The sequence below is a fragment of the Crinia signifera genome, chromosome 5 (assembly GCF_055691185.1).
Source record: "Crinia signifera chromosome 5, ASM5569118v1, whole genome shotgun sequence".
Taxonomy (NCBI): domain Eukaryota; kingdom Metazoa; phylum Chordata; class Amphibia; order Anura; family Myobatrachidae; genus Crinia; species Crinia signifera.
Window position 1 is genome coordinate 268195902 of NC_139221.1, and position 22942 is coordinate 268218843.

Here is a 22942-nt window from a genome sequence, read left to right on the forward strand (position 1 = left end):
CATTGTTCAATGACGTATAATATTCTGCTCATTAGTTCACTATGACTATATTGTCTTTATGTAATGCGAGTAGTTGGATGCACTTACTTCTGCTTACTGGCCACTTGGCTGCTAACTTGCCGTTGCTTTGCAGATCCAAAATCTATCAATGCACCTCTGTGAGCCCCCTTCCTAGGGGTGTCATCGTGCTCTAAGGACACATACATGAAAATTAATGAGTCTAAATACATCAGTCCATTTTTAATATAAAGAGACTGAAGACCTATGGAGGCAAGGGTTCTTCAAAGTGTTTATGGGGTGTGCTATAGCAGGTCAACAAAGTCTAGGTCGACCCAAAAAGCAAAGTGAGGAATATCATAGAGTTGTCCAAAGTAGAACATATATGAACAACATGAAAAACCTGTTGGCTTTGGTTGAAGTAGATCACGAGATTTCGATCTGGGTACAGTCGGGATAGAAGCTATGTTTTCATTCTCCAGGAGCATGGCTTTCTGGATTTCCTCTATCTCTGCATTCACAGTGACGGCTTTAGGTTCCTGCAGGTTTACACTCCTCTCCTCTTCACTTTCCTCATCAAAGTCATCATCGTAATCCTAGAAGTCAGTCACAGTTTAGAAAAAAAAATTAACAACTGTAAAAACAGGTGTACAGAGGTCTTCTCATTTATTATTTTATAATTGTAGATTGAATTGGGAGACTTGATAGGTCATGATTCAGAGTAGTACACAAACCTGAAGGTTTGAACATTAGAACCCCAATGGCATCTGCAGAGCAGGTCCTGCATTTATGCCCCCAAGCTGCAGTATGGGAGCAGTCATACTAAACATTTGCTTTAACAAATATCAAAACAGGATTTTTAGTACTTCCTGTTAAATCCATTTCTCATACCCCTTTCACATTGCACTTTTAAAACGGTATATTGCCGTTTTTTTTTCCATTTTAAAACGTTTAAGGCTGCAATGTGAAAGTGCCAGAGTTGATTTACCGGTTAAAGTTAACCGGTATTTCAACACGGTTAAAAAGCAGAGTCCTACACGTTTTAAAGCCGTTTTTTGGCAGTTTGAACAGCTCTATTTCAATGGCTTGAAACGTGTCCCTTGGGGGTTAAACGGGTTGAATGTTTGAATTCAATGTTTTAAAGTCCCATTTAAGAATACCGTGTCATTACCCATTTCTGCAATGTGAAAGCAGTATCAGAGTCATCTGTGGACCCTGCCAATTTGGGGTTAGGGATGTGCAGCCAAAATAATGTATATGGCTATGAAGTGCACATCTCCCTCATCAATTGAATTGTTCATTGAACTTTACTCTAACCGGTCTACTTGTAATCTTGCATACAAGGACATTAAATGCAAAATCAGTTGAAACCTTTTTTACCTGTTTTTTGTACCAGAAAAACATTGGAGTGAATCCCTGAACTTCTCATTAGCCACTTCTCCTGCCAAATAGAAGACCAATGGCTATTTCCTTTATTTCTTAGAAAATATGATGAAAAGTATTCTACGGTCCTAGAAAATGGAGGATGTTACCCTTCTCTATAACCGCAATACCCCATCACACATTTTGACCAAAAGAAGTCCTGAAGTGAGTGCTTTGTCGGGAGATCTGCTTGTCTGAGGATTCCCAGCCTAGGTGCTGTAGCTTTGCATGTTCAGAAAGAAGATTAAACCCTAGTACTCCTGATACCTTCCACCAAGGTCAGTTATTGAACTGTCCCTCAGAGAGAATGACACCTTGGCCTTATAGACCTGGTGCTAACTGCTAGGAGAAAAGCCGTTCTAGCACGTTCACTTCTGACATCCTTCTAACAAGCTCAGCGTATAATAGAAAAGCACTTTCAAAAGACAATGCTTCTAAACATTATTGTTCTCTGAATCAGCAGTGCATGACATAAGTCACATCATTTGTCTGACCATCAGTGCCAGGGTATGGGTCATAGGGTTGACACTATGAAGGATGACATTGCTTAGGTCGACATATGAAATATGTCGACGTGGCTAAGGGTGACGGTCAAAAGTTTGAGACAAACATTAGGTTGACAATGGGAATGTTGACATGAGGTTTTCACGTTTTCTTTTCCCCAGAATTTCGCCATAAATTGACATGGACTCCGTGTCAGTGTACCGTGTCTTCATAGTGTCGACCTAGCAACCATATCCGCAGTGCCAAAGCTAGTATCTTAGACTCAATAAAAGCTGCATCTAGAGTTGCCTTACACAGGTACTCAGATGCTACTCAATTATTAGAGCAGACGCGCTGTCGCAATACTCTCTCTTAGGACAGGAATGGCAAACCTTTGGCCCTCCAGCTGTTGTTGAACTGCACACCCCAGCATGCCCTGCAACAATTTTAGCATGGTCAAATAGCAACTGTAACAGGTCATGCTGGGATGTGTAGTTCAACAAGAGCTGGAGGGCCGGAGGATCCCCATCCCTGCCTTAGGATCTTAGACCCTTTCTCAATGACTTTAGACACTCAAGCAGCCGAAGGGCAGCCCCTGCAGCTACATAAATGAATCTTAGAATTTAGAATGGATTTTCATTTGCAATCTGTAGTATAATTTAAAGAAGTCCCACCATTAGGACATCTACCCGCAGTGGCTCCTGTTTATTTACTATATGTTCCATGTAATACAGTTTAGCTGGTATTAAACATGGCTCCACCTCCAGCTCTAACAACTGAGCAGAGAAAAGAAAAAAAAAATACTTTTTTCATTTTCTTCTTTCCAAAGATTTGGAGGACAGAGGATGTGTGAGCATCTTCCTGATCTTACGCCTCTTGATTCTGATGGGCAGCCAACACCAGGTTGAGTGCCAAGTGAATTTATCAAAAATAGTTGTGAAAATGATATGAAAGGTTTACCTTATATAGGAAATATAATCTTTATTTTCACAACATTTTGTATTTGAATTTCTATAACAAATGTGAGCTACGCTGGCATTTTTAGCGAATGTTTTACGCATCTCTCACAGAGATTTTGGCACTCAAAGGGCTAAGACACTCAGGTGCTCCAGAGTAAATAGTAAATGGAGAACAGCCATGTACATAAACACTGGTTTAATAATACAGGCCCTCGGTATCCCCTGGACCTTAGCTAGGTTGCCTAATCAAGCTCTGGTCAGCATGCCCTGTATAAAGACTCTTTAGAAGGTAAAAGGTTACATACTTCAAAATCCTCTTCGTAGTTCGCGGACTCATAATAAGCTACATCTGTATTGTGTATAGTCTCCTCAATTTCCTGAAAGACAACAAAAATGGGCATGATTATAGAAGGCAAGCACAGGTGTACATGCCAATGTCACCACAGGTCACACTGAGGCAATGATACTTATACTTATGCACAGGTACTATATTTCAGGTGCCGGACGGGGTTCCGACAGGCATTCACCCGACATCGGGATACCGACTGTCAAAACAACGACAGCCGGGTTCCCGACGGCCACCTGTTATTTTCCCTCGTGGGGGTCCACGACCCCCATAGAGGGAGAATAGAATAGGTGGCTCGTGCAGCGAGCCACCCTGCCCGCAGCGTGGCGCGCGCAGCGAGCCCGCAAGGGGCTTAGTTGAGCTCACCATGCTGTGTCCGGCCAGTCGGGATCCCGACTTCGGGATAATGACTGTCGGGATCCCGACTGTCGGACCCCCTATACCACATCCCAACATTTCATGGATACCAAATGGTAAAGGAAGGTGCCCATACACGGTGCGTTTTGCGGGTGCGATGCGCGTTCCCGCACACATCCCATCCCACAGTTCAAAACGTATGTGCTGCACATATTTTTTCAACTAGTTCCTGATCATTTTGCATCGCACGCAAAATGCATCCTGTAAGGGCACCTTGACTAAATGATTTTACATGAATATATTATACAGTAGATGCAGCTTAGAGGTTCACTGAGGAATGGAACATGTGTGACTGTATAGGATGCATTCTCATGAAATATAGAGCAGCAACAAAAACATGGTACCCCCACTGTGTGTAGGTGAAAGGTACACTTTATATACCTGCACAACATGCACACAATTTACATTTTTCCCTATACAACTCTCTGGTATAACAGTATGAGGGCGTATGAGCTGATTTCTAAGTGCAGTTAAAAGCTTTCATCTGTTCTGTACCTTAACGTTTATGCTGCTGTGAAATAGAGATCTGTTCTAGAAAAGCCAGACACAAAATAGACTTCTGAGCAGTAATTCAATGCAGTAGAAAATTGTTAAGGCTTGATTTGGAATTCAGACTGAACACAAATCAAACAAAACAGCAATGAATGGGAGACTGCTTATCTAGCATATTCCCTCGTACTTCACAGGACAGATTCCGCCATTGCAATTATCTGAAAGAACAGATGCTCTTACTACCAACAAGGTGGGTAGGTGAGCAATAATTTGGCAGCCAGTCTCCGGTCTAGGGCTTAATCAGACTGACATTTCCAAACAACAAAGTTCTAGCAAATACTTTTCATCATCAGTCTCTAACACTTTAGTAACCAAAAGTTTTAACTTTTTATTTTTAATGAGTTACGTTGGGAGTTTGCAAGTACAGGTAAAGCAATAATGAAACAGATAGGACAATACATAGTCAGGGAGGTCTCCAATACCTTCTCATCACTTTCCTGCTTTGTCAGAGATTTCTTAGAGCGTCTTTGAGTAGCACTGAGTTCCTAGTGAAATAACCACAGAACAACATTTCTAGGTTATTAAAGAAAGATTAAACAATCAAAAACTAAATATCCACATCCCAAAATCAAAAAAGTTAAATGGAGCAAACTAACTTCTATAGCCCAGTGATTTTCAACCTTTTTACCTTGCAGCACACTAAATAAGATTTTAAAATTGTCATGGCCCACCATGAGATCCCCACAGGGCAAAACACAATGGCCCCCACAGGAAAAGAAAAAAGTTATTGGTCCCCCAAAGAAAAAACAAACACTGCTCCCCACAGGTAACAAAAATAAAATACATTGGCCCTTTACATGAAAAGAAGAGACCAGTAAATAACAGTTGAATTGGTGGTGACTGTAAACTGGTTTAGGCATCTCTAGATCTGGGGGTACACTTGAGAACAGCTCAAGGCATACTAGTGTGCCATGGCGCAGTGGTTGCAAAACACTGCTCTAAGACAATGTTACTCTAAAGAACACCACAAATATTATATTTACATTATTACGACTTTTTGGGGTACATACAATAGCACTATGGTGCCTATTCAGACATGTACGTAAAGGGTGTAATTCGGCTTCTTCCCCAATGTTTTGGGGTTTGTCTATGCGCATGAGGGGTGAAGCAACTCATTAAAGTACATTCTAACTGCGCCATTTGGTTATCACCAAAGAACACAAGCACAGAACCATGTAGCTCCGCCTCATTCATTTCAAATGCACAATCTATGCATTGCTGTCAAATGCGCACAGATAATGGACTGCTGATCTATGAGCATTAAAATGGAATCGATATGCAAGACAAACAACTGTAGTAATAAACAACCTCAGAAGGGCTGTCAGTGTTCTCTCCATTAGATATGTGGCACCAATAATAGAGAATGTATTATACATGTGTTTTCTTACTATACCTGGCTATCATTCTGTTTAAGTTCATTTGCTTTTGTCCTGTTTTCTCGCTTTTCCCTGTGTCCTTGTTCCTCATTCTGTGAATACCGCTCCTTAGAAGAGGTCTTTTTCGCTCTGTCACCAGATTCCACTGAGTCCCCTGCAGACCTCAGTTCTATATCGCCATGTGTGCCCTTCTCACGTCTTCGGTGATGCCTCTTCTCCCTATCAGAATTCTCAGAGTGATTCAGGTCACTCCTCCTTTCTTGCTGTATCTCTTGTCTATTCAAATCCTCTCTGTGCTTCCTGTGTCTTTGGTCTCGGTCCTTGTGATCTTCATTCTTGAACAAGACAATAGAAGACATGTACATACTGAGCCGGATTTATACCCCCAAGTGGCACCAGACTACATAGGTGCTCCCTTTGTGAAAACGCAATTTTACATATTTATAGGAGACAAAAGAGATAATCACATGATAACAACAGTAAAATATTCAAATACGTTATTGTTACTGTTTCTGCTAAAGATTTTTTTTTCCAGTATTAACATAAATCAGTATGCCCGATATGGGCACATTCCGTCATATTATATATAAAACACACAAACATATAATGAGGAAGTATACTTATGATGTCTTCTGACGAAATGCGTTGGTGCTGAGGAGATTATCTTCTCACTAACATAAGCTACATCCTTATTTTACTTTAGGTATTTTTTTTATTTTTTTTTAACGCAGCTTTTGTGGTTTTATGGTAGTTTGCATGTAGCATCTTCTTTTTATATGTTTGTATCCTAAATAAAACAATTCTTATTTTTTTATTACATGCCCGTAGTATCTGGTTTATTCTGAAATTTGTAAATACTGTAGTTCAATATAGCTCAGTGTAGTGGCGGCACTCGCAGACTCAGAGGAAATGAAGCAGAGACTTACAGTAACTTGTTTCTCAACATTTCAATTTAATATATATATATGTCTAGTGTCTGATTGTGTCCCCCCAAAACACTGCCATCTGTTGGCAGTGAGATAAACTACATCTCTACACACATGAAGTGGGGTGTTAACAGTATGAACCTACCAAAAGTTGTAAAAGGAAGTATGACCAGTGAATTGGCGACTAGTAAGGCTTGGGTAAGGCGTGCCCAGGGCTCACTGATGCGCATGGAAGGGAAGGCTAGTCATCTGTAATGTTCCCACAGAAGAGCTACTGTAGCACAAATTGCTGGAGCAGTTAATGCTTTCTATCATAGAAATGTGTCAGAACACAGTGCAATGCACCTTGTGTATCGGACTGCTTGGCTGCATACTGGTCAGAGTGCCCATACAGACCCCTGTCACCATCAAAAGAATCTACAATGGACATGTGAGCATCAGAATTGGACAATAGAGCAAATCGAAGGAGGTAACTTTGTCAAAGATATTTAGGAGAAAGGGATGGTAATCGCACAGGGAAAATAAGGTAAATCAAAAAAGGTTGCCCCTCAATAAGTGTCTAGTGGTATAAATGTATATGACAAGTGAGGGTGTGCTACCACGGGACATCAGATGATTGCATTGTCCAAAATCATGTATGCAACTTTGTCAAAGAGTATAAACTGTAGAATTGGCCTCCAAATTCACAAAATGTCAATCGAATTGAGCCTCTCTGGAATACGCTGGGAAAACAACTCCAACCATGTAGGAACCAACTCGTAACTTTGAGGGGTTTATTTACTAAGATGGGGAGTTCTATTGAAGATGGGAAATTGTTATGGGCAACCAATCAGATTCTATCTATTATCTTCCAGAAGGTGCTAGATAAAGGGGATATTCAATATCCAGCCGCCATTCCCGAAGGGGGAAATGGCGGTGGGGCCCTATTCAATGCTGTCTTCCCGACATCACTTAACAGGGATCTCGGCAGAACGTGCCCGACTTCACAAGCAGTCGAGCCCATTCTGGCGAGAATGGCCGGGAATTGACAACCTCCCAGCCGATTTCCGGCCCTTTTTGTCTCAACAAGTCAGAGGTCAGGGCTGTTTTAGCAGTATGAGAGGGACCTACACAATATTAGGCTGCTGGTTTTAATGTATATACAGTGTGTGTGTGTGTGTGTGTGTGTGTGTGTGTGTGTGTGTGTGTGTGTGTGTGTGTGTGTGTATATATATAGATATAACATTTTAAAGGATTGCTGTTTTACAGAAGGAAAAGTACGCGACTGGAAAGTAAAAAAAAACAGTTCTAGATTTAAGATTAAAGGGTATTATATAATATGAAACCACTTAAGGTTACCTCTCGTTTTGTCCCCTCTTTTGACCGTCTTTCCTGATGTCTTCTTTCTCGATCATCACTTCGATGTTTGCTTTTTTCTAAGATTGAAATGGTCAATATTTACTATGTACACGACAAAGTGTTTGTCCGCTGGGAATAATATGCAGGGGTGGTGGGGGGGGTCATTGCAGTGCATCCAGGCATCTGCTGCTTTCACTTCGGAAAGCACCAAATATGTTTTTCTTTTTACAGTATGTAAAGATTGTGAAAATATAAACACATTGGGACTGATGAAAAGCAAAGTTGTTCCCATCTCAAGTTGTGTCTCCACCTGTTTCTGTAACAAATGCGGCTGGTGAACTAAAAAAGCAAAAGTCAGCATTGGCCAGAGCGTCCTTCAGAAATGTCCCTGAGAAATGGGCGGACCTGAGTAATTGGGTGTTGCTTAGCTCCATCATTGAACAGTTCCGTATGGTGTGTAGCAATACAAAACAGCCCTGCACCTGCCCCATTATCAGGGTCATCTTAAAATATAGCAACACATATATGTACAGTGTGCAGATTCCCTGGACCCATTATTATAAGCAGGGGAGGGCTGGGCCAGGTGGTTGCCTCTAGAGATGTGAACTATACACAATCAGAGCAGCCAGGCAGCATTCTCTACCTGACTAGCAGCCAGATAGTGAAAGACTGAAGCATGCCGATTGGTAGATGGCTGAAACTATCCACCAATCAGAGTGCTGACAGCTATTTATTGGGTGAATGCACATAGAGACAGTGTGGGACCACGGGGTAAATTATTTTCTTTAAATGTATTCCAATGAATGGGAGGGTAGGGACCTGAGTGTATTGCTTTGCCCACAGTCTACTATGCTATTAAGAAAGCCCTGCCCATTATGTACTTCTATGTTGTTTCCCAGCATTCACAACTATTCTGCCACGCCAATGAAAGGTTAAATTGGATCCTTTTAAAAATAGTGCCATTTCCAAACCTGGCATTATGGAGTAAATTTACTAATGCTTCTATATTATATACTAGAAAATAATAGATGTATTTTTATTGGCTGCTAAGGGCAACATCACCTCTTTTTATTTTTAGAAGCATTAGTAAATGTAAACCTAAGGTGGGTATTCAATCTAGGGTCACGACTGTCCGGCTGGCCCGACAGTCGTGACCCTGTCCCGTTCTTGGCCAACTTGACTTGAAATCGGCATACGGGATTTATTGTCCTGCCTGCCGATCGGCGAGAAGGGGCGTGGCTGTGAGATACACTGTGGATCGTCGAGCTGCAGCCGGGAGCTCAACGATCCGCGGCCATTTTCGTCAAAACAAGCCCGACTGCTTGTTTTGCTGAGAAGTCTGCTCAATGCGGTCAGGGAAGACAGCATTGAATAGGCTCCCGCCGCTATTTCTGACGGAGGAAATAGCGGCGGAGGATTGAATATCTAAGTGTATGACTGTCCTGCAGTTTACATGCAAAACATTTTTAGTTCATTTTTTATGAAAGAAAAAATGACAGTTTTAAGCCTCACTACAAAGATAACTCAAGCAGGGTATCCTATTATTAAGTAGCTAGGCTCTGTTTGTGAACAACCACCCAGCGAATCCAGCATAAGAGCAGGTCATTTATATGTGTGTTTGAGGGAGCCTGGTCTACAGTTGAAAACGATGGATATGCAGATACAGTACGAGCTCATCATGGTGTTATATTTTAGGAGAGATGTAAACAGCCTCATATACATAGTAATCTGGAATCCTATGGACTGCAAGGCAATACATTAAGAAGAATAACCCATCATAATGTCTAAGAATGGTAATAGAGTCCACTAATCTCACTTACCTAGACTGTCTCTCATCTTCCGTTCCTCTTTGCTCGGGTCAGCCATTCCATACTCTTTGGCTGGATTTCCCCCACTGCTCTTTCTTTCTGTAATTTGTTCTCTCTCCCTAATCCTGTGCCTCTCAGATATCTTGTGTCTGTCCCTGTCTGTCTCTGTAACTTTTTCCTTCTCTCTGCGGCGTTCTTGAACCTTTTCCGTCTCTCTGTCTGCATGTCGGTCTCTCTCTTGGTACTTGTGACGCTCTCTTTCACCTGTCTTGTCAATGGATTCATGTGTTCTGTGTTTTGCACGTTCATCTCTGTATTCCTCTCTGTGAGGCCTTCTTTCCTTAGGTCTCTTATTATTAGGATCTTCTGACTGCATAGTCTAAATAACAAAATAAGAATAACACGAGAGTGAGAGATAGAAACCCACAGACACAATAATAAGATAGGATAAAAGTGATCCACAAGAAATGCTTTGGGAAAAATATGCAATCCAAAGAATAACACACATACAAAATCCATATGATCTTTCTCTCTATGTAGTGCAGGGACGTGTTACTTCTTAGAGAGATCACAAGGGGCCACGGACACAAAAGACACAGAGCAGTAGAAGCATTAAATTAGGATATTTGGTCCTGCAGCCCAAGCGGAAGCCTATAGCTGGTTACAAAACTAATATACAAACCCTCCTGCATCACTAAACCACAGATGTATCTTATGAGCAGAAAGCAGAAGTGATAAAACAAATGATTTCTAGCAGGGGCAAGTCGTGATGCCCCTACGTCCCCCTCTAACTTAACAAATCTCAAGTACCCTCAAGTAATGACTAACAATTGGGTTTAGCGGTTAGCCCACTTTTTCAAGCCAGCAGCAACATATGCAAGGTTCTAAGGAGTACTCAACTCCACAGAAGATGCTTACAAAAAATTTTGCTCAGACCAAGGACTTTCCTCAGCGTATGCCCGAGCCTTCCGTGTGACTGACAGTCGGCCAACATCTGTGGGTGGCACCACCAGCATTTTCTGGGAGAGCCACCAAAAAAATGTAGGTGGGCCTGACCATTGGGAGGGAGGGCTACTGACGTCATCAGCGTCCCCGATCTCACCATGGCCATTGCAGAGCAGAGAAAGTATTGACTTATGCAGCTCTGCACACAGGGGGAGGGGGGGTATTCCTTTTTGATGGTGAGTGATTTAGAAAGGAATTCCCCCTCTTTGCCCGGCTACAATGCCATTGGCAGCAGTGAACAGGGGAGGGATTCCACTCTGTCGTAGGGGGGGCTAACTGACCGCAAAAAGGTCTGAATCGGCACATGGTACAGAAAAAATTGATACCACGTGAAAGTGTTTCTTTATTGCAGCAGGAGCTTGACTCAGACCTAAACTAGTGTCGGTGTTGGTAAATAATGCAGTGGAAGGATGGACAGAGGCGTTTCTAGAGGAAGGACTCACGGCTCGAAGCCAAAAATCGGTACTGTTTGATTTAGTGGCGCACATACTAGAATCTTCTATTTACCAAGGAGAGGTGGCAATCATGGATGGACTGGCACACAGGGTTACAGTGGAATCCTTCGATGGTCCCTGCTGCCTGGGGGCCCTACTCCTGCTCTAGAGATCAGGTCCCATACTGTGCACTTGAATTATACATATGATACATTATAATGGACAGGACTATGGTGAATTTTCTAAAGTGCATTGCGGTTATGAATCTGACCCATTATCATGCATGTACTAGTAGTATTTATTACATATATTTATCAAGGGGCCCAGCCCATGCACTCTCAACCAATGAGAAAGCTGACCACAACCTCAGTGGAGACTGGCCACACCACTAAACATGGGCTCCTATCACTGCATTCTCCCCGGTGGGCCCTTCATGACGCAGATGGCACTTTAGGCGGAACTAGCTGCAGATTACTGACCTGAGAACGCTTCAGATGCTGTCAGATTGATAATCAGGTCTAGCAGTTGTACATCTGAAATCACTGGAATCTCATGTTATATGAAGCCGAGGGCAACACTGGGGTCAGTAACACCCAGGGAGGTGAAATGCCCATTACCTGCACCAAAAATGGGGCTTGGCTTTGAGGCTCAACCCCATTTTCATCATCACTCAGATGACAGAGAAGCTCAGCTGCCCCAGCTACTTATCTGATTGCACTGCTAGCTAGGCATGGGCAAAGCGATTCATTGGAGCAAGTCAGGACACATGACTCAATTCCGTGAAGTGAGTCAAGTCAGTGACTCGTTTTGTGGCCCGGTATGGCTCATTTGAATGTAGAGACAGTGCACACCCACAGCACAACACATTCAGTGAGTTGTGTCACTGCTGCTGCTGCATGGATCTGATCCGTAGCACAGAATCACTGAGCCTGCACAGTAGAGATGGGCTAAGTGACTCACTAAGGAGAGCAGGGATCTACCGAGCGCACTGTGAAAGGATCCGGCTCTTTGGGGTGTCTCACTGGCTCACTTTGACAGGTTTTTTTTTTCCTTATTTACGGTTTGAGTGTATGAAGTGTAGTATCTGTTCATTTTATTTACATTTCAATTGATTCTAGTAATGTAAAGTGAATTTCATACATTAATCTCAGAACAGTCAGCTGAACACCGATAAGATCCATATGCCGCCGGCCAGACCCACGTGTCCGATAAAGCCGCTAAAATGATTATCTCCACAGCATCAGGTCTCAATGTGTTCAACACCACACACACAAGTGTGTAAATGAAGCCAGACAGGGGGGACCGTTTGATACCAGACAATGATGTAGCACACGGCTGTTAGTGGTCACTGGTGTAATAGAGGTGAGATACACCAGGAAGTGAGAGACACAGACAGATTGAGCCCAGCTCACTGGAGTCCAGATGCACTAAGATTTAAAAGTGATAAAATGGAGAGTGATAAACCACTAGAGACAATCAGCTCCTACCTGACATGTCACAGACTATGTTTGAAAAATGGCAGGTAGGAGCTGATTGGCTGGAGGTGTATCACTCTCCATTTTATCACTTTTTGAAGCTTAGTGCATCTGGCCCATGATCTTAACTTCATAAATCTGGTGCTGTCAAATGAAATTTAAAAGTACTACACAGCCCAGCAAACACAGATCTAATAAATGAAAAAAAAAACATGTACACTGCCTAGCCAAGGTCTGTGTGTCTGAGTGAGAATGTGTGGTCATGCTTTGTACATTTCTGTGATACTATGCTGCTTCTTAACTGGGTACACTCCTGTGAGCAGCAGCACCCAATCCTCTGCTAAGACCTGTGGTTAGGGTTGCCACCTCTCCAGGATTTCCTGGATTCTCCATGAATTTGCGGCAAACCTCCAGGACGTTTTTGCAGTCTCCCGGATTCTGGGATTCTCCCGGAATCCGGGTGACTTTGAAAGCCTCCACAGCCTCCCAACTGAGTGTGCACACGGTCAGGGGCGTAGGGAGGGTGGTTCCGGTGGAGCGCGAGCACCGGCACCAGAAAGACCACAGGACATGCATAGTGTGTCTCCAGCACTTGGGAGTTGCTGTCCACCGCACAGCTCCCTCTACTTCCAGAAATATTTAAACTGGGGAGAGGAGAGGACAGAGGAGCACTGTGCAGCCAACAGCTTAGGATGCTGCAGCAGCGCTTCCTCCCAAACTGAGCCTCAGAGGAGAGATAAGCCGGCTGCTACTGTGTATCAGTCCCAGGGCAGAGCCGTCTGTGCTGTCAGCTGAGGAAATGGTGAGGCCAGTGTGGAGGGCAGGATTTGTGTGTGTGGACGGTCAGTGTTTGGGGCAGATACGCATGTTAGAGAAGTGAGGTGATGGGGGAGGTTGCTGTGAAGTTGTTGTCACTGGTGTCAGGGTGAGGGGAGGATGTATGAGGTATCTCTGTGGAGGAGTTGTCAGTAGGGGAAATGTGTTATTAAATGTAACAATAGGGACTTCAATACATGTCTGTATTAGAGGCCACGCCCACTTTTCTGAAGAGGTCATGCCCGTTTTACAAAGCTATGCCCACTTTTCCGGGAGCGCACTCGCACATGAAGGTGTAAGGGGGAATCTCCAGGAATCGAAGATGCCTGAGGTGGCAACCCTACCTTAGGGCTTCCAGATTGTTCTGCAGCAGCCCTGCCCCTGTTGTGATGCAGCTCCGCCTCCAATGCAATACTCTCTGGACTGAGTTAGTACAGCTCAGCTGCCACAGGTGGCAGTGCTGAGCACAGACATGGTATGGATTGGACTCTGCGGAGCTGAACTACAGCTCTGAGTCAGTCAGTACACAGTTACTCTAAGCTACCATGTGTGGCATTGCTGTGCTCAGGCAAATGCTGCATTGTATAAAAACGAAACTGCAACTAAAGGAAAACCATTCACCTTTTTGGGAGCAATGACTCACTCTCTCTTTTAAATAAGCCATTCAAATGAACCGCCTCGCTTGCGAGCAACCCATCTCAACTGCACAGTGATCAACTGTTTCGGCTCACTGGCATGCTCTGGGATTTTTCCACGGCTCCACGCACAGCAGCCCTGCCCCTGACTCAATAGTGTGTCATGACTGCTCATCCCGTCTCCCTCCCACTGGGTGTCTCCCAGCCTTTGCCGGCCAATAATAGCTGAGCTTAGCCCCCCTGGCCTGGCCCTGCCCCCATGTCAGTGACAGAGATTTTTCCTCCTCCCCCGTCTCCCTGCCTCCCGACCTGAGACTGACGATGCACGGGACTCGACTGCAGTGTCAGTAGTCTTCTCCAGACTCGGGTCCCTCCTGGTGAGCCTGACTCGAGTCTGATAGAGACGGAGTTCTGGTTGCTGCCTCGACTCAGTGCCCGGCGGAGCCCGGATCATTCACTCATCCGAATTATTCGATTCACTGAGCCTGGGCAACGAGGTGGTAGCCATCTCTACGGCTGGCTCCTACACTGTAGCAGCAGCTGAGGGCTGCATGTAATGTTATAGTGAAGTACTGTCACTTGGGAGAAGCTGGGATTTTGGTGTTTCCCCTCAGTGAGTGATACCTGGTGTGGCCTGCATCCCACTAGTGACACTCCTGAGAAAAGCAGTATGGGTAATATTCTACTCCTTCTACGAGGCTACAGCATATCAATGGCAGCAGTCGTTTCGGTACTTATGTATTATCTTGGCTCCCATGTTAAATGCACCCCATTTTTTCATACCCCTACTATCCAACTACGCATGGAGTTGATTTTATATAGTGTGGCGAGCGCAGCGAGCCACCGTGCCCGAAGCGTGGCGAGCCCCGCGAGGGGAAGCGGTCTCATAAGAAAAACGGGAGCCCAGATATTACATAAGTACCGTCGTTGCCTCTTAATTTATAGTCAACAAGAATACATTACCATGAAGCTTACAGTAAATGTAAAACTCTTCTAGATCAGAAGAAAATAAGTCACCTTTAGGTGTTTCTTCAGCTCTTCTGATTTCCAGGTGTCCTCTTTAGTTTTCTGCAAAATAAACAAAAATTAAAAAAAAAAACATATTTAATAAGTTAGTAGTTACTTTCAATTAGTTTTTAGAAATAATTATGATACTGTACAAAACAAAACTCCCTTAGTTCTCTATATAAAAGAGGGGTCTCCACACACTATTACTTGCAAGACCGTCTTTTTCACTTAAATGTGAGTCTCACAAATAAAACAATGTGAGTCTCACAAATAAAACAATCAGATGTGACATAACTGCTTAATATGTGACATTGGTATATCGGAGTCTAAATCTATACAGCAAGTGCTAAAATGTGTGACTACAGAATTGTGTGACTACAGTAATTCTAGTGCGGTTATAGTCACAGTCTAGCGTCTGTGATACAGATTGGAGGAGGTGTCTCACTGCTCCAGTGATGCACTGAAGCACTGGTTAGCTGTGGTAAGGTAGAGGCTGCGGTATCTGGACAACCAGAAAGGTGCAACCTCCCTTCAGCTTTCAACTGCACAGCTGGTAGTCACAGTCCTATGTAGGATATATTTATAGGATTTCCTTTAGTTTGTTTAAAAAAAAACAAAAAAAACATAAAACCTTTAAAACTGGTTACAAAAGTACTAGCACAAGATGAAAATGCATGCAATACTGCTGTTGCCCATTTAAACCCACTAAAAAGAACCTAGCAAAGCAAAATGCCTGGCAGTTCCATTAACAATGTCGGTTTTATTGCAAATCCTTCTTTTGCACAGAAACTTTCCCCAGTGATGTACTATAGGTTAAAATTTCCAAGCACAATTCTGGACATAGTGACTTCAGGGCAATTATTGGGTAGACATGAAACAAAGCATAAAACATATAAGTTTTCTTTTTAAGGAATACTAAAATTGCTAGTAGAAGCGGCTGATGAGAACAAACACCAAATGATTATACCGTACTTCATTTCTAAGGCCATTGACACAGTCACAATCGCATTTCAATGATGGTTCTTCTAACAATTACAGGAATAGAAATACATGTCACAGTTTGTATTCTGAGAGATTATACATCCAGTAAGTGATTCTCAGTATTACAGAATGGAGAGACAAGTAGCTTAACCTTCTCATCCGGCAGATGGCAACCAGCCTGGACCCATACCTGACTATAAGCATCCTGGTATATTTACTTAGAGGTTAACAACAAACAAGTACTGTATGTCTCCTAATATCGCCAGTTATGAAACTGTGACAAATACATGATGTAACTTCACAAAAGACTCTTACGTCAATGTAGCTGTACTATTAATGAAAACAGGTCAGTCATCATCCCTACAGCTACAGTGACCTCAGCAGTGTTCCTATTATGTATACTAACAGTATATGTATTCACATGCACACATAAATGGTGGATCAGATCAAGTTATTTGCAACAAAAGCATAACATAATATTTTTTCTAAAAGGTTTCACTTCTACCCCTTTTACACCCATATGCCAGATCCGACCCGTTATTTGGAACACGGTTCCAAGCCATATCGGATCCAGGTTTTAAACCAATTACAGTGTGGTGCCGACCCGCAGTGTAAAAGGGGGCGGCGCTTGAAGATGTCATCATCTATAAGCACCGGTACCGCCTGCGACCCGGCCAGGACTGGCGATCGTCGCACTGGGGCAAGCCCAGCACCAAGGTAAGCTGCTGGGCTGCCCCCAGCTCCCTGCCTCCGCTGCTATCTTCAGAGTACAGCAGACAGCAGCGGAGGCTGTGTGCACACACACACACACACACACCCCCCCCCCCCGCCATGCTTAGGGCATGGTGCCTCATTGCACTCAGCACACTATTGTATTCCCAGTCTATGCCCACTTGGATAGTGAAGTATGAAAAACCAATCTTTTTTTGAAAAACTCATGACGACCATTTGACTGTCGACCTTGCCTATGTCAACCCTAAGCTTGTGTCGGTTGATACCCCCTTTCACACCAAGAAGCAAATTCCCAGGTTACAGCTTTTCAACCCGGAAATTTGCTGAAAAACCCAGGTTTTTCTGTGATGTCAAAGGGTCAATTCAGGTCTTAAATTCCAGGTCGCCGACCATGCTCTTAGCCAGATAAAGTGATGTAGTTAGATCAAGCACTATGTACGCGCTCTTCTGGGAATTCATAAAAAAATATACATTTTCCGCACTGCATCCGCAGAAATAAAATAAATAAAATCCATTCCACATGCAACTAAGCTTGGCATACACCTAAAGATTTCTCTGTCCAAACTATATGGTGATATCAAAAATCTGGTAATGTATGGGAGCATATGACAATCACCCATTTGTGCCCAAACACTGGAAAATAGTCACTGGTCATTCAGACAAATTAGTTAAAGCCAGTTGATTTAACAAATTTATCAGAACAATCATTTTTGTCCATTTTCCAGTGTTTGGTAGTGAATGGTTGATTGTTATATGCTCCCATCAGGGCCGGCGCCACCACTAGGCAGCTTCAGGCATTTGCCTAGGTTGCCGGCCACTGGAGGGCGGTACTGAGCCGCCGAGGAGAGCAGGAAGAAAGCTGCAGCAGGCTACCAGGTCCCAGCAGGATGGAATTCATCACAGCAGGTGAGTCCAGTGATTTTGCCTCCCCCCCTGTACTGGTCGTCAGCGGCACCCCCCCCCCCCCTCCTGGAGCCCCCCTCCAAGCTACCCCATCCGCTGCAGAAATATATGTTTTGTGACATAGCTGCAAATATTCCATATATCTGCTGCGATTCCTCCATTACTGCGGGTAGCTGCTTTCCCCATAGTTTTCTATGGGGAGTGCAATGCTGCCAGATTTATCACTTCCCGTATGCAAATAAATTCCGAAATTTACCCTTGCAGCTACCACCATCTGAAAGTGGCAGTTGCCCATTGTAGTCTATGGGCTACACTTAACACTCCTAGCCAAGTGAGAGTTTCCCCTACCCTGGAAATGGCCTCTGTCAGTGGTAGATTTTACCTATGGGCTGCAGTGCTGCTCCAGCACCCCCAGGTAAAATGGGAGACGGTCATTGGGTCATCACAAAGTAGGTCGACAAGCATTAGGTCGACATGCAGATAGGTCGACAGGGACAGTAGATCGAAATGGGTTAGGTTGACAGGGTCATTAGGTCGACATGGGTCATTAGGTCGACATGTTTTTTTTGGGGGGGTTTTTTACTGGTTTGTGAGCCGACATGTGCCAACAGGTGGTATTTCATGCCCTACCATCCATTAGGGCGTGGTGTGAGAATAAAATAGTGTGCTGAGCGTAGCGAGGCACTGTGCCTGAAGCATGGCGAGAGCAGGGAGCCATGCGAGGGGACGTGGTGGTACCTTTCGGTGTCCATGTGGTGTTCCCTCCCGCTAGGAGGCCTCTATGGGCTGCTGCAGGGGCAACCTATAAAAATGGGTTCTGCGCATGTGCAGTACCGAGGATGATAATGTGCATGCGCTGGACCAGACCATGAATATGCTTCTATGGACTGCTGCCGAAGCAGCCCGATAGAAGCTGGGAGACAGCGCATACACAGTACCAAAGAAGCTACTGCACATGCACTGGTCCTGTGACCGCAACGGGGGTCAGAACCAGCAGCACGGACATGCAGGCAGCGGTGGTGGGGACCAGCTGTGGCGGCAGCAGAGGGGGCCCCAGCATCATGGCAGCTCCCTCCACCACTGGCCTCTGTGCACACTCACCACATTGCAGGGACAGTCTCCTTTTGGAGCCCCTGTCCGAGAGGGTAGAAAATAATAAATGTGACAGCATTCTGCAATGTGATCTTGTGCGCCAATATTGTGTCCAGGTTGCATTGCAACTGGTTTCAATGATAAAAGAGACCTACAGTAAAACTCTTATCCATGCCTTCAATAGTCACTTGTATGCTCCCTACTTGACTTGGTGCTACAGAACCTTTAGGGAACTTTAAAAATAAATGATTACAAATAATAATGCAACCAAGGTAGTATGAGATTGGATCCATTTGGCATAACACTTCACTGATATTTTCCCCACCGATAGTACCTAAGCTACAGTACATGTGCAGTTATATCACATGCAGAGCTCTCAGTCCTGCTACTACATTACCATGACCTAAGGCAGAAGGATGATGCTGAGGACAGCAACTCATATACCTGCAAGACCTCCTTAAAGCAAAGAGCTGCTATAGAATACATGTCACTACACCAGGAGGAGGCAGAGGTGTGACTGAGCTCTGCCTGCTTCTCGCCAGCTGTAGTAGAACCATACATCACATGACGCCCTATGCTGGGATTTGTGGTTCCACAATAGCTGGCAATCCCATGTGCCTAGGATGAGCGGAAATGTGTATAGATATAATATGCATGCTTCACCCTGTCCGGCTGCATGGCTCTGTACCACCGTCTCCAGTCTCAGCAGGAACGCAGCGAGCACCACCGCCGTCTCCCCGTTACTATGGATGACACCACGCACTGTTTACTCTCCGGGTCGACGCCATGACACCGGCCACATCCTCAGTGCGCAGGCGTAGGCGTACAGGTCGAGAGACACCAAGGTAACGGTGGCGTCAGTATGCCTGGCAACCGCGGCCGGGCGAGAGGAGGGGATGTTAGAGAGCAACATGTTTCTCCTCCTCCTCCTGTCACGCCCCGCTACGCCCGCCCCTCTTTCGTGCTGCTGGTTATGACTATGCGCTGCGCAGGCTGAGTCAATAGTACAGCTGAGCCGGGCACAGGATCTTAGCAGGGGCGAATTTAGGGGCCAGTCCGCAAAATACACCCTCCCGTTATTTTAACATATTCATTACACAAAAGTACACGGTGTACACCGCTCAGCTCAGCTGCTGGCCCTGCCCATTGTATGCACAGCAGCCTATAGGCTGTGTGTATAGAATAGCCAATGGGCGCAGGGTGGCAGTGAGTGAGCCTGAGCCAGTGAGTGGCGGCGCCTCCAAGATGCGTCCTGTGACTAGGGTTGCCAGCCACCTCAGGCATCTTCGATTCCTGGAGATTCCCGCCACATACACCTTCATGTGCGCGTACGCTCCCGGAAAAGTGGGTGTGGCTTTGTAAAACGGGCATGACCTCTTCAGAAAAGTGGGCATAGCCTCTAATACAGACAGGGGCGTAACTAGAACTTTAAGGGCCCCATAGCAAAATTTATAATGGCCCCCCCCCCCTGGCAATGCCCATTACACATGGGTGCCGGACGGTATCCCGACAGTCATTTACCCGACATCGGGATCCCGACTGTCAAAACGCCGACAGCCGGGTGCCCGACGGCCACCCGCTATTTTCCCTTGTGGGGGTCCACAATAGAGGGAGACCCCCACACACACCTATTATAGGGAGTGAGATAAAATGATGGGGGGGTAAAGACTGAAAGTGGGATCCCTGTCCAAACCAGCGCATGTACCTTCTTCAGGCAGCAACGCAGGTAACTTTAACTGTGTGGGGCTGCAGGTCTTCAGCTCCCTCTCCCCAGCATAGAAGGGCGCCATCATCTCTCCAGTGCCGGGTCTTTAGCAGCAGACACGCAGGCACAGGGCTGCCTCTGTCACCAGCATCACAGGGCTGCCTCTCTGCCTCTCCGGCGCCGGAGATCGGGTGCTGAACCCGGAGAGAGGCATCACCTGTAATGTCAGTGAAAGGAGTTTCTGCTTCCGGCGCCGGAGATCTAGTGCTGCTAAAGACCCAGAGTTGGAAGTGCAAAATCCTGTCAGTGACATTACCGGGCGGCCTCTCTCTGGGTGTTCAGCACCCGATTTCTGGTTCACAGATGCTGTAGGCTTAGCTGAAGGGGTGGCACTTCCAGGGCGGCGCAACAGTATTTTTAATACAAAAAATAAAAAAAAATCACACCACTGCTAGCCATTGCCGCCCCCAGCAGGTGCCGCACATAGGCCCGTGCCTCACAGGCCTAGTGGGAAATCCGGCCCTGCACATTATGCAACACACCGTAATGCCCCTTGCACAATATGCACACCGGGGCTGGAACTTAAAAAAAAATGAGAGGAGGGGCGGGCGGACTCCTACGGCACAGCGAGCCCCATGTGTCTGCAGCTGGCGCAACATCATCCTAGCAAGTATACACAAAATTCAGTAGTGGTATGACTGCGCCAAAGGGCCTGTTGTACAGGTCAGTGTTCTTCCTAGGACCAACATATGGATATTTTTCCAATTTGGAATATCAGATTCACCGATTGTGTGCATTTGTTTCCTTCTTTCCCACGAGCTTGTAAAAACCTTGGACAGAATACAGGACCAAGGAAGAAGGAGTGACCAACACACCCTTTCTATCTGACAGCGCATCAATATACTCCCGCTTTGTATTTTCTTATCATCCTAGCAAAGCCGCTTCCCACAGACCCTGCTAGCTCCCCCAAGCCTCTGTGTGGTCTGCAGGACAATGTAGCCATGTTAATGTTTGCTGCGATGCAGCATGCTGCGCCGGCCTGTGACTATCCGTTTCTAATGGAATGATCACCCATCACCGCCTGTGAATAGTCGCAGCCCGGCGCAGCATGCCGCATAGCAGCAAACATTACATTTGAATAAGACAGATTCAACACATTTAAAAAAATTTTTTTAAATAAAACATTTGACACTTATTATGTACAGTAGTACATCTCACCAGCAGCAGCCAGCAGGATCATCTTCTTTAATGCTTTCTGTCCCAGGCACTTGGCTGGCATCGTGGGTGGATGGCCCATCTGTGAATCAGGAAGCGGGCGGGCACCAGGAGGCTCCGTGCGTGTCACTCCTGCTTCCTGCTTCATCTCCCATACGGCACCACCTCCCACCCTCCGCCCCGGCTTCTTCCGAACTATGCCACCTCTCACCCCACGCACGGCTCCTCTGCATGGGGCTGCCCCCCTCTCTGCCTCTGCTAGACTTACCCTGCATGCCGCAACCTCCTACACTCCCCGCCCGACTATTCATCACGGCACCGCCCCTTCTGCATTGCGTCGCCGCCCACCTGGCTCTTTCTTCATGGTACCAACCCCCCCCCCGCCCGGCTCGTTGTACACTGTGCCACCCCCCACCTGCCCTGCAGTGGCGGAGGCGTGGTGAAGCACAGACGGCCAGCAGCGGCCGCGGTGGCTTCTCTGAGTCTCAAACAAAATAATAAAACTATGGAGGGTGCAGGGGATTGCTTGCTCTCCATGGGGCCCCCCTAGCCGCCGGGCCCCATAGCAGCTGCACCCCCTGCACCCTCGGTAGTTCCGCCACTGAATACAGACATGTATTGAAGTCCCTATTGTTACATTTAATAACACATTTCCCCTTCTGACAACTCCTACACAGAGATACCTCATCCTCCCCTCACCCTGACACAACTTCACAGCAACCTCCCCCACCCGCTCACCTCTCTAACATGCATATCTGCCCCAAACACTGACCGTCCACACACACAAATCCCCCCCTCCACACTGGCCTCACTATTTCCTCAGCTTACAGCACAGACAGCAGAGGTCTCCTGGGATTGATACACAGTAGCAGCCAGCTTATCACTGCTCTGAGGCTCATTTTCGGAGGAAGCACTGCTGCAGCATCCTAAGCTGTTAGCTGCACAGTGCTCCTCCATCCTCTCCTCTCCCACGGCCCAGTTTAAATATTTCTGGAGGTAGAGGGAGCTGTTGGGCGGGCAGCAACTCGCAAGTGCTGAAGACACACTGTGCATGCCCTGTGGCCTTTCTGGCACCCGGAGCTCACGCTTTACTGGAACCACCCTCCCTATGCCCCTGACAGTGTGCACACTCAGTTGGGAGGCTGTGGAGGCTTTCAAAGTCACCCGGATTCCTGGAGAATCCCAGAATCCGGGAGACTGCGAAAACATCCTGGAGGATTGCCACCAATTCAGGGAGAATCCAGGAAATCCTGGAGAGGTGGCAACCCTACCTGTGACTGATGGGCAGATTTATTAAGCTTGGTGAAGTGATAACGT

The 22942-nt window shown here is 45.7% G+C and overlaps 1 protein-coding gene across 1 annotated transcript in view; it reads right to left on the bottom strand.

Annotated features, from left to right (window-relative positions):
• The window catches only part of DYNC2I1 (dynein 2 intermediate chain 1), a 62894-nt gene extending 43281 nt beyond the window's left edge, over nucleotides 1–19613 (bottom strand). The window contains exons 1-9 of the mRNA XM_083188993.1: nucleotides 19369–19613; nucleotides 15007–15057; nucleotides 9637–10003; nucleotides 7817–7893; nucleotides 5570–5887; nucleotides 4599–4661; nucleotides 3167–3238; nucleotides 401–593; nucleotides 88–190 (exon numbers count right to left, since the gene is read on the bottom strand). Coding sequence (XP_083045119.1) covers nucleotides 88–190; nucleotides 401–593; nucleotides 3167–3238; nucleotides 4599–4661; nucleotides 5570–5887; nucleotides 7817–7893; nucleotides 9637–10003; nucleotides 15007–15057; nucleotides 19369–19383 — 1259 coding nt within the window. The 5' untranslated portion in view covers nucleotides 19384–19613. The remainder of the gene's footprint in view (nucleotides 1–87; nucleotides 191–400; nucleotides 594–3166; nucleotides 3239–4598; nucleotides 4662–5569; nucleotides 5888–7816; nucleotides 7894–9636; nucleotides 10004–15006; nucleotides 15058–19368) is intronic.
• Between the last annotated feature and the right edge of the window lie 3329 nt (nucleotides 19614–22942).